General features: G+C 40.7%; 1 protein-coding gene across 1 annotated transcript; it reads right to left on the bottom strand.

Moving 5' to 3' along the window:
* Positions 1 to 1,705: 1,705 nt before the first annotated feature.
* Positions 1,706 to 11,054, bottom strand: GORASP1 (golgi reassembly stacking protein 1). Its single transcript, XM_084507807.1, has 9 exons — positions 10,858 to 11,054; positions 8,855 to 8,935; positions 7,594 to 7,797; positions 6,503 to 6,589; positions 6,010 to 6,140; positions 5,315 to 5,453; positions 4,524 to 4,668; positions 3,998 to 4,153; positions 1,706 to 3,360 (listed from the first exon to the last, which is right to left on the bottom strand). The coding sequence occupies exons 1-9, from the start codon at positions 10,918 to 10,920 to the stop codon at positions 3,083 to 3,085; spliced, it is 1,284 nt and encodes a 427-aa protein (XP_084363933.1). The 5' UTR covers positions 10,921 to 11,054; the 3' UTR covers positions 1,706 to 3,082.
* Positions 11,055 to 12,101: the final 1,047 nt, after the last annotated feature.

The raw sequence follows: 12,101 nt of genomic DNA, 5'->3' as shown, positions 1-12,101 counted from the left end.
GTACAGGAGTGCTGGGATCTCCACTCAGGTCAACTCAGAGGAATTCAGTCAAGTGTGGCATCTTGAGTCAGATGCTTCTAAACGTATCCTAGCAGAAGAGTCATGTAGATTGAGTAGATGGACAAACCTCCTGTGAAAGTTTTAAGGGGAGAACTAAGTCATTGCTGTCAGAGTTTTGGTATTTCCACAATCCTTTTCAGTAGCTGTTCACCTTCGGGTCACTGAATACCTTAATTCTCAAATTTAGCTGGAATTAATTGTGTATCCATTTTGTTGTTAAGAAAATTTGCAGGTTTATCTCTAGGATGTTTATTTTCAGATGGTGAGTTCTGAGTGCGAGGATCATTCCAGTACAGGGTTATGTTGCCTGAAGTTCCTATGCATCAATTTACTTCAGAAGGGAGGGGTTTGGTACTGCCCTTTGAAGTCAGCCACACTTGGAGCAAGGCTTGGTGAGATCACTCACACCTTTGAGTAGCTGTATCTGGGTGGAAGGAGGATCCTGTAGCTTCTTGAAGCACCCATCAGCCGCTTAACCACATCCAGGTGCTCTGGCTCACTCAGGTTGTGAGAGGCGGGGCTCAGTGGAGATGAAAACAAGAGCTTTACCTAATCCTGCTCTAACACTTGAGCTCCTGGTGGCCTCTTTGGATTTAGCATCTGCCAGACTCATGGCTTCAGGCTTGACTATTTAGGGAGCAAATCAGGTCTGGAGGCTTATCCTGTTGTCTGGGGCAATACCAAGCCCCAGCTGTGCTGCAGCCAAGCTCTAAAATTCATACAAGGTACATTAAGCTAATAACCCCCCTTTTTTCCGTTTTGCCTTCCACGTGGCTCTGCTGAGCTAATCCTTCTGTCTCTGAAAAGAACTACCACTGTCAGGTGTAATAGATGCCCCCAAATATACAGCTGCCATATATAATGGGAGCAGTAGCTGTTTGGGACAGCACCTGATTGATTGTAGGTTTTCTTTTTTTTTAAATACGCAACATAAAAGTAGACCAAGCCATGTTAACACTAGCTCTGTCTTCCATTCTACTTGTTCCAGATGGAGATTAAATACTTTTTTTTTTTTTTGCAAGTGGCCTCTCTTCACAGGCTTTGTGAGGTACTTTTCTTATAGCAGTGGAACATGGTACTGGACTTCCCCTGATACTCCCTTCCTAAAATCAGGAGCAGTGAATGTACAAGTGGCACATTGTCTGTGTCAGGTGGGGTGGCTGTCCTGGTGGCTGTGCTTGCAGCAGGAAGGAAAGGCAGCAGGCCTAGGGCTCCAGGACAATTGGATGCTGTCCCCTGTAGCACAAGATTTGGCACCAGCCTTGCTGGAGTTTCTCCTTTTTTTTTTTAAGGTTATATTAAATTATTGAGCTCTTTCATTTCTGCACCCACAAGTAAAAGAATACTTCATTTCTCTTTATTTCAACAAGGAGATACAAAGCACTGAGCAGGTACTGTCCAGAGTTTGTCAAGGGAGAAGGAATTGGGTTGGAGGTTACTGTTCACCTAGTTTAGCTCTGTCATTTAAGTGCTCTCTATTACAAGCATCTAACACACTACTGCTGGAGGTTAACACTCTTCAGGATTTTCCAAACTGGCATATTAAACAATTATCCTTTAAATGTTATGAAAAAGGAATCAAGTCTTCAAAAACAGAAACCACCTCCCCACATCTAATTAACCATAAAGCAGGCTAGACAAAGACTGCTGAAGCATTAAGCTGTTTATTCCTGTGACATTTGAAATTAATTTTGACATTTCCTGCTCTGAAACTTCGGCAGGCTGCTTATGGTACAGCATCACTTAAGTGTACTGCTACAAACTTAAAAACAGGGTTGATAAAGGCGTACTGCTAGAACCAGCCCTAAACAAACAATAACAAAAACTCAATAGATGTCCTAGCTGTCTCAGAAACGTACCACTAAATTATGTTTAGTGTTCACCTGTTTGCTCTTCTATCAGTCAACTAGGGGAAGAAAATAAATTTCATTTTAGCAGTACGTAAATAACAAACTTCTTTCACAGACCACGCAGACTAAGTTTCAAGTCCTTTAATTCTACTATCTGTACCTAGGGCCTAGGTATTTTTCTTTTAAGCAGGAAGAAGAGGCTGTTTTGACCATCCTGACCTATTTTATGGGAAAACAGTATTTAAGACTAACACAAAGATTACAGAATATAAAGGACAAATTTTGTTAAGTGTTATACTCATCTGAGACCCCTCTTGTGTTGCTACTTCATCTACACCGTTTTGTTGAAGCTGAGCTGTTGCAGGTAACCCCTTTTGACTGCAACTCCCCATCCTGCATGGTTACTAGATCTCAGATGAGTCAGACATGTTGCATCCTGAACTCTATAGAGTGCAGTGTAGGAACACACGAGAAGGGGAAGAAGGGAATTTGACACTGGCCTGCCAACTACATATACATTAGCTCACAGATTATACCTAATGTACCCGATTCCCTTAATTTACTGAGGATTCTCATCACATTAGGTGCACTAACTACTGATTAGGAATACCTTCACTCCGGATTTCAAATTCCATGACAAGTCATGGCCTTGCAGCGTATAAAAACACCATATTTTTCATTGTTCATTTCATATTTGCTGTTCACTATGTAACACACATTCAGAAGCTACTCAAAAGCAAGTTTAAACAAAATAAAGCTACAAAAAAAGCTTAGTGTTGCTGCACCATGTTCTATTCCAGTGTCTTAATGATTTGTATGAAAATAGTAACTAGATAAATAGAAAAGCAGAAGAAAAGCTATTCCTTTGTCACTACAAAAACCAAGACGTATTCAGCTCTACTGAAGACTCTGGTCTCCAAATGGTTTTTGCACTAGTTTTGCCTTTCATTTGATTTTGGACAGCATTTCAAAGGAGTTTGAACACAGATCATCTATTAAACAATGATTAGAGAAGACAATAGAATACGTATGTCTGAATATGATTTTCTGTTTTTTATGCTATTGTCTACGCTAACAAAATAGAACAGCTGTAATTCTTTCAAGATCAGAAAAATACTCCAAGCTGTAGGATTACAGCATATGGCCATATGTAAACAAAAGAAGCATCCATTTCACTCATGACCTTGTGCAGCTTCCTCCTCTTTCTGTTCACATGTTTCTTCATCATCAGGTTTCGTCAGAGTAGTGGATAATGAGCTCTCAAAACTGTTTAAGAGTACTGTTTCTTGGTTACTGGAATCAGTTCCTAGTGTTTTTGAAGAAATTTCATTAGGAAGAGTAAAAGAAGGCAAAGAGGAAGCTGTAGGCAGTAGGTGGTCCAACTCAGGCTGCTTGGCTGAGGCTTCAGAATACATCATCAAATCTTCAGGGTTTGGAGTTGTGGCGTTCTCTGGAAAATGAAAAAAATAGTTAAAAATAAATGAACACCAAAACCTGTCCAGCTAACAAAAAACAATGCCTCTGGTTACCACATATCTAGAGCATTACCTTGAGTGAGATACCTCTTACAGGAACATGACACAGATTCACAGCTGCCAAACACATGACCTGTTTTTACTCAGTTCTGCAAAAATCCAGAGATACTTAGCCATCTGGCCTACTGCATGCTTATGCATGGAAGAGCATCCCTAATATGAAATTGTTTTGTTTTAGATGGAGAAGTCATTATTAAGACTGCCTGTTTTTCTGCTTTTAGAATTGTGAATACAAGCCTGTGGTACAAAGACTTATTTACACAGAATTTAGAAATACCAACTTTTAAGATCAGGTTAATTTGGATCATCACCGTTTTAAAATTAATGAGAGATGTTCTACAACTTCATAAAAAAAAAAAAAAAAGCCTGTTACTTTTTGCCCACTTCTGTATCTGATTTCTGCTGCTATAATCATCTCATTTTAGCCAAATCTCTTTTCTCATTTTTCTTAAAAACAGCTTAATTCCCAAGATCATAATACAGTTGATCAGGCATGAGTAGCTGCCATTCTAGAGATTAGGTCAGAGGCCTGGAAGTCTTGAACACACTTACCAAAATAAGCAGAAGGTTCACTGTTTGACATAAACTTTTCAGTGCCTACTAACGTGTCTACTGTTGGCATGCTGAAGGAGGCAGATGAAGACACATTGGACACTTTTGTTAAGTCAGGGAGTTCAGGAAGTGAAATACCAGACATGTCTAGAAATCCTGAAAAAAGGAAGTGTTCCAGTACCGTTTTAGATTAACGCACAATTCCAGATTCAAAAAGATACGTTACGTGCAGATTGAAATTGTTTAACTCTGTATTATTTATTAGATAAACACTAATGAATTTAACCTATCAAGTCAGTGGAACAACTTTTACAGAATCTTAACCTTGGTAAAGCTCACAGTATCAAAATTACACAACTCTGAAACCCCATGAAGTCAAAAAAACTTTACGGAAAACATCGATGCTCGTACTTCTGCATTTAAGTCTCAAACTTCTTTAAGACCTTACTTAAATGCCATCTAAAGAATTTCAGGGGACTCGGGTAAGGGGCAAGGCATGCTGGAAAAAGCACACAAGAAAACATACCGGGATCCATAACTCTCTGGAGAGGGGGGGGAGAAGAAAGTGAGCTTTCTGGCAAATACCCACTCATTTCTTGCCCTGTGGAATGGTCCAAGTTCATAACTATTTCAGAGGCATCACTTTGAGAAGTAGGTGCCAACAACGGAGTCTGGAATGACATAATAAAAAGGAAAAGCATCTTTTTATGCTGCATGTTTCACCTGAAATCAACTTTCCTATGACAGTGTTCTGCCTCTGTCTCCAAGTACATCAATTCAGATAACTTGATCCTGAACCCAGTCATCACACTGCTGTTTAGGACTGGTTCCAATGTACCCTTTCCAAGACAGTGTGTTCTTAGAAGAGCAGTTGATGCTTAATTCTTGAAGGTGCATTTTATTTCCGAGTGAGAAGGGATTCTACTGTGGTTCTCACTGATTGACACAGGTGTTGTATGCATGTCATCAAAACAGCAAGTATCTGTCAAAAACGTATTTCAGCCAATGCTGATGAAAAACTAATTGGAATATCTGTAATTGCATCCAAATACCCAACTACAATAAAGAATACGGAGGGAAAACCAGAGGGAATTTTGAGGAAATAAACAGTAAAGCTTGGCAAAGGGAATTTAATTTCTCTTTCACGCTACCCTTCCTGTCATCTACTTGGCATTACTTTCCCTTCACCTAAGTCCATTTCATTAAAGCAAAACTGTGTGCTGTACTCAAATATACTGTGTTATGAATATTAAAACAAGCTGAAGTTTTTGAAATCCCAGAGGACATGCCATAGACACAATCTTATTTCTTACATACCTCTGTGTAACCATTAGTAGATGGTGTAGGAGTTGCAGTTTCTGGTAAGGGTGAAGGTGGTTTGCTTTCTGGCTTTTTCTTTGATAAAGACTGCGTTGGAATTCTGTGCAAATAGCCATAACCAATACCACATCCTAAACTGTGCAAGGAAAGCAAAACAAGATTTAAGAAAAGGTGTTCTTAACAAAGCTAGGAAGTGTTTTGAGTTCTGACTCTAAAGCAAAAAGAGTTTGAGTCCTTAAACTATAGCAAGAAATACCTACCTGCAAAAATAATTTCAGTTACTTACAGTACACAAGGTCTGCAACTGGTATTTAACAGATATGTAGCTCAGCTTTTGATTACCTATTTTCTATATCTTTACAAAATATGTAATCTGACCTGATTTGGATTTTGTTCTTGATTTACTGAATGCTTGACTGCAAGAATGCAGTTAGTGAATCCGCTATCAGGGAAGTGAACACAGGTTTTGCCATCAGTGTCAACTCAAACAGGGTTAGATCCAGAACACGCCTAATTATTAGTTCTCTTTTTTTTTTTTTTTTAAATGGAAGAATGAACATTTTTCTGTGGCAAATATAAGGAAATAAGGCTTAAGTTGAAAACAACAAGCTGTAATCGATATTTTTAACAGGAGCTCAATTAAAGCGAGTGTGTAACCTGTCATCAGCCAGTGACAGTCTGGAGATCAGTACCTTCCTTCTCCACCCCAAGCTCCATTGGGAGTCACAACTACCTCTCGAATGGAGTCTGCTTCAGTGTTATAAACCATCAGCTTCAGCGGCTTTCCCTCATGGGATTCAATCAGTGAGAAGAAGTCCTCTGACTACGAAGAAAATAATAGTAGTTATTAAACCCAAATGTGTAAGATGAGGAACTGGATGCAAATTAGCATTTCAGGCATTTAATTCAACATGAGATAGTAAAAACCCAAAGACAGACTAAAATTCACTAATGTTGTTTGATCTTTAGGGGCATCATTTTGTAATAGTGAGGTTTTTTTTAAATAGTAAAAAAAAAAAAGGTACCTCAGCCTTTAAGCATCTCCTAAACATCGGCCTCACAAAATCCCCTAATACTCTCCCCCATACATTTGATGTGTAAGCAGTTACAGATAGAAGAGAAACCCTAAAACATAAACATGGCAGGCATGAAAACAATCACTGCTTGAAGGAACATGCACCCTACCTCCTGTAGAATCTGATCAGATCCAACAATGTAGTCAGTGTATGGCTGCAATCCAGCTACAGCTGCAGGAGATGCAGGTTCAACATCCTGTGAAAGAATGACACGTCATCTGTGCTCACAGCAGAATAAGTTACCCAGAGATCAAAATGGAAAGCTAACTCCAAGAACAACAAAAGGAAAGAGCATTTTGTTTATGGGACAAAAAAAATAAAAAAATAAATCTTGAACAGTTTACATACAGGTCTTGTAGGATAAGCTGAATAAAAAAAGACCAAGAAACTACCAATTCAAAATTCAATACTATAAAGATGTTGACATGCTTTTTTTTTTTTAAACAAACAGAAACATAACAAAATGGTCAGTCTTACCTAAGCTGTTCTACACTTCCATCTGTCCCTCTTAATTTGAAGTCTGGTGGGGTTTTTTTGGTACTTTCTATATATGAATATTACTTTGATGAAATTGAGCCAACAGAAGCACCAACTGAACCAAAATCCTTTTTTGCTTTTGCCACTGATTCTTCAGTGTAAGACACAAAGTAACCCTCTCCCCATCATACTGTCAGTGTGGTCTGATTGGAATGTAGTTAATTTTCTTCATAGCAGTACTAACAGTTACCAATGTGTCCCTGTTCAAATGGCTCAGATGAGCTTTCAAGACCGTGTTCACTTCTTGTGATTTCAGCATTGCACTTCTGTACTCAAACTACTCTTAAATAACTTCAAAACAAAGTTGCATGAGCAGTAACTAACAAGCCACCAACTGAGTTCACTGTAGTCAGCATGAAGATGCAGGTGAAATTCTTATGCTTTGTCTATAAATCCTTATGAAAACATTCCTAGAACATCTCAGAGCATGAACTACCACTTTTTTCAAATACTAAGTGGCACATTTCATGTGACAGAAAATGAAAAACCTTATTAAAAAGTTTCAGGTTTGAATAGTAAGAAACCTTTTCAATGTTTGTGCTTCATGCAAAACAGTCCCAACAACAACACTATATTGGTATCTTGCAGGAAGTTTTCAAATGGCAATTTACATTCTGTTCTTAGCTTGTTAGATAACTTGTTGGACAAAGAACTGTGTCTCACCAAAACATGCCACACGTGTTCATTGGCTCCCTGGAAACTGCAGAATCTCACGCTGGCTCCAAGAAGACCTTGTCCTCCCCACATGTTACTGGGGACCACCTCCACCTCTCTTATTTTCATTGTTTTGATATTATACACCTCCAGCTTCACTGCTTTTTCAACATTTGCCTTCAGCAGATCCTTCAACATATTGTTTTCTTTATTCTGTAGAGCACAGAGAGAGATACATGCTTAACATTTCTAACTGCACCCGTAACACAGACATCACACTTGTGGCAGAATTTGAATACTAAGAACCAAAACAGTCATTAGACTCTACATTTTAAGATCAGAACCAGCAGTTCAATTTTCTAATAATAGAAAGATGTCAGTACTGTCAGCTCATGTTCCTCTATGAAAGTAATTACAACTATTCAGTTTCATCACTTACTTTCCTTTTCTTCCTAACTGCTGCTGAGTAACATAGGAATATTAAATCTTAACGATGCAATCAAAACAATAAGCAACAACACTTCGTGCCTGATCCCAGTCTTTACTCCATAACCCTTCAAAAAAATCACTGCAAATTGGCTGTGGAAGGACAGACTCTTTGGGAGCATCTTAGCAAACTACAATTATTTCTGTAATGTCATCAGATTGACTGATCTTCCATCAAAATCTGCCATTATACTGAGCATGTCCAGAAAAATAGCTGCACAAATACACAATGAATTCAGCTTCCATGTAGCCAGGATGAAGCACAAAGCCAGAGCTGTGAGCCTTATTAACCAAAACCATACATTCAAGTTTACTCAACTCTTCTTTGGCAACGCACCATAGAGAACTGCATTACCAGCCTTAAAGTATGAGCTAACTGGCCACGTGGCGGTTTTCTTCCCGTTAATGATTCTTTTTCATCTTTTATCAAATCTTGAAACAGGTTTGCTTAAACAAATGTTCAGCTCTTACCATTGACTCACTAGTTCAATAATCACCTTGTGGCAGAAAATACGCATGAATGAGTAATATCATAAAGATAGTGTTAATCTGTTAAGAAGTTAAGGTGACTAAAGGCTCTTTCATCAAATTCGTATCCAAGCAGAGAAAAGACTTAAAACACTACCACGTTTTACTTTGCCTTTTTAATACCGTATCCATGTCCAATACAACATGCTTTCTCTATTCTGACAGCTTTGGCTTCTACCTTTCATCATTACAATAGCCATGCTTTATACAGGAAAGAAAAAGAAAAAAAAAAAAAAAAAAGAGAGAAAATACTTACAAGCCTAGTGTGTCCTATTGCAATGATGAAATCAAAGAAAGGTTCCAGTCCTCCTTGTTGAGCTGGGGAGTTTTCCTGAACCTGCAAAGCATACAGGTTTTTTTTATTACTATACATGGCTCTGTGGTTACAATAAGTGACACAGTGTTAATCTTTACACTTGATTCAATATTTACTTTTGACAGAACCAGAAAAGAGATACCAAGTGACAGACCTTGGGAAGCAGTCCATGATTGTGAATTTATTTTTTACAGAACTAAGAACAACAGGTGGCCGAATTAAGCTGCCAAATATAGGTTTTGAACACCACATAAGAAACAAGCATTGCAATACAGAGTGCAAAGCATGGAGTAACTAGTAGTGAAGACTCTGGAGAAGGGCTTAGTTTTCCAAGTGCTGCTTGGGGATTTTCTTCTATGCTACTAATTACCTGAGCTCTTGGAGAGTCCCCAGTTAAAGTACGGCTTTTTACATAAACACAACTTCCCACAACTTACTGTACATTAGAATAGGAACATTTAGAAGAGCATGCTACAAATGCATGGCTAACAACTTGATATATGCAGAGTATATCCTCTTAGAAACATAGCAGCAAAGCAACTTAATGCTAAGGGAACCACTGCAAACATCCTAACACTGCTTTACTGTTCGCGAATGCCACAATACAGCCTGTAACCTGCAACATACTTGAGTCCTGAAAGCCATCCCATGCTTTCAGTGGCTAAGTTACAACCCACACATCATCTAAACCAAGAAGTTCAGAAGTTTCACGTACAAAGGCACAACTGCTACATTTTGTAATTGGTCTCATGCTATATCGGAAACCTTTTCACTATTCAATAGATAAAGCTGAATCTGTATTGGGACTACTCTCATGGCTGTCTATGTGGATTAATACATATATTAGCATAGTTCAGCAGAAACTTTAAAAGTGAAAATTCATGCTTTATTGTCAAACAGTCAAGACAAACGACGTTAACCACCACGGGTGAAGGAAGCATCAACTTTCACCACAACCATAAAGCGCATCAGTAGCAAACTGCCACATTACACTGAACCAAGCTACGTTAAAAAGCTAGGTTAAAAAAAAAAAAAAAAAAAAAGATCTGTCTACACTCCAATAACATGCAAGAAGACTTACATATATACTATCAGACTTACATATAAGACTTACATATAAACTATCATATACCAGGGATTAAAATGTACAGAAGAAGAAGGTGAAAGTTATTACAGAGCTCACAACACCTATCCAGATGTCTGAGAGCCATACAGATTATTGTATGGAGATGAAAGTTGCAAAAAAAGCCTGCAGTAGATTTCAAAACTAAATGACACCCTGGCAAAATTTGCATGAAATGCCTGAAGGGAAAAAAAAAAGGGGGGGGGGGGGACACGACAGACTGCCTCCTGCACATCATAGGTCACAAAATCCAACAATCATCACTCAGTCAACAGACAACTAAGCAGTTATTGTGGACTTAATAGAAAAGGGGGAACATTTTATGACCGATAGTCTTTTCTGACAGAATTAAGTCAGTGAAGGAGGCTGACAAAAGCAGACGAAGCGAGCATACCTGTGCCCCAAACACATCTTTACAACGCCGGGAAGCACAAACTAGTGATGGAGCGGGAAGCAGCACGTTTCGGGAAGAAAACCAGCAGCTAAATGCAAGCACGGCTTATTTTGGCTTATTGAACAGCTTTTAACAACACGGCATAGGGAGAGGCTACGGCAAACGAGCCGCCACACGGGCGGCCTGCGAGGAGCGGCCCCGGGTGCAGGGAACCCGGCAGGGAGTGAGGGAACGGTGCCGGTGAAGGAGCCCCGGAGCCTGACAAGAAGTTTTGGGGGTCTCCGGTGGAAGCCGCCGGGCTGGGGGACCCCAGGACCTGCCGGCAGCCGCCGCTCCTCCCCTGCCGCCGTGGCAGCCGCCGACACGTCGCTCCCTCCCGGCCATCCCCCCTTATCCCCTCGGCGGCCGCCGCCGCCTCCTCCTCACCCCGTGGACGTGGAAGCCCTCGGCGCCGCCGTCGGGGACCTCGGAGCTCGAGCCCAGCCCCATGCCCACCAGGACGGGCGGCGGCTCAAGAGTTGTCGGCGGGGAGCATCTCCCGGCCCCGCGGAGGCCTCGGCGAGCGGGCGGCGGGGAGAGGCGGGCGGGCGGGCGGTGTGAGGCGGGGCCGCCCCGCGCTGCGCCAGCGCCGCCGCTTCCCGCCCGGCCGCCATTTTGTTGGGGGCGGGCAGCGCCATGACGGGGCTGGGCTGGGGCTCCCCGCCGCTGAGGGAGGCGCCCCCTGAGGGAAGGAGGGAAGGCAGGGATGGATTTTTTTTATTATTATTTATTTATTTTATTTTTTCTTTACGTACACTCGTAAAGCTCAGGGAAATAAACGAATAGTTGTCTGTTCTTCTCATTTTGACCGCCTTTTAAAAATTATACTCCTCTTCACACAATCACAGAGTCATTAAGGTTGGAAAAGCCCTCCAAGATCACCTGGTCCAACCATCCCCCTACCACCAATGTCACCGCTAAGCCATGTCCCCAAGCACCACATCCAACCTCTCCTTGAACACCCCCAGGGATGGTGACACCACCACCTCCCTGGGCAACCCGTCCCAATGCCTGACTGCTCTTTCTGAGAAGAAATGTTACGGTCCATAATGACATTATTATTTTTCATAGAATAACAAGATGGTTTGGGTTGGAAAGGACCTTAAAAATCATCTAATTCTAACCCCCTGCCATGGGCAGGGATCCCTCCCACCAGCCCAGGCTGCCCAAAGCCCCATCCAGCCTGGCCTTGAACATTTCCATGGATGGGACATCCACAGCTTCACTGGGAAGCCTGTGACAGGACTTCACTACCCTCTGAGTAACGAATTTCCTCTTTATATCTAACTAAATATAAATCTCCCCCCTTCCAGTTTAAAACCATTATCCCTTCTTCTTTCACTACACTGATAATGTATTTTACCAACACACTTAGCATATTTCAAAAGAGAAAGTGTTTCTGTGCCTTTTCTAACTGTAGGCATATATTATCTATTATGCTCAAGAAATGTATTTCCACTAGCTGAGCCAATTTGCAGACTTGGAACTGAAGAAGCAAATCAATGATCCAGTGTTGCTGATTTTCAAGGCCTGTGGAGCCTTGTGTTTAGGTAATTATTAAGAAGTGGTGATATTTACGTTCCCCTTGAAATTTCATCTGTTCCACTCTGCTTTACTAAGGATGAATTCTT

Source organism: Aythya ferina (genome assembly GCF_964211825.1).
Source record: "Aythya ferina genome assembly, chromosome: 2".
NCBI classification, from domain to species: domain Eukaryota; kingdom Metazoa; phylum Chordata; class Aves; order Anseriformes; family Anatidae; genus Aythya; species Aythya ferina.
The sequence above is the reverse complement of the archived record's forward strand: the minus strand, read 5'-3'. Positions and strand labels throughout refer to the sequence as shown.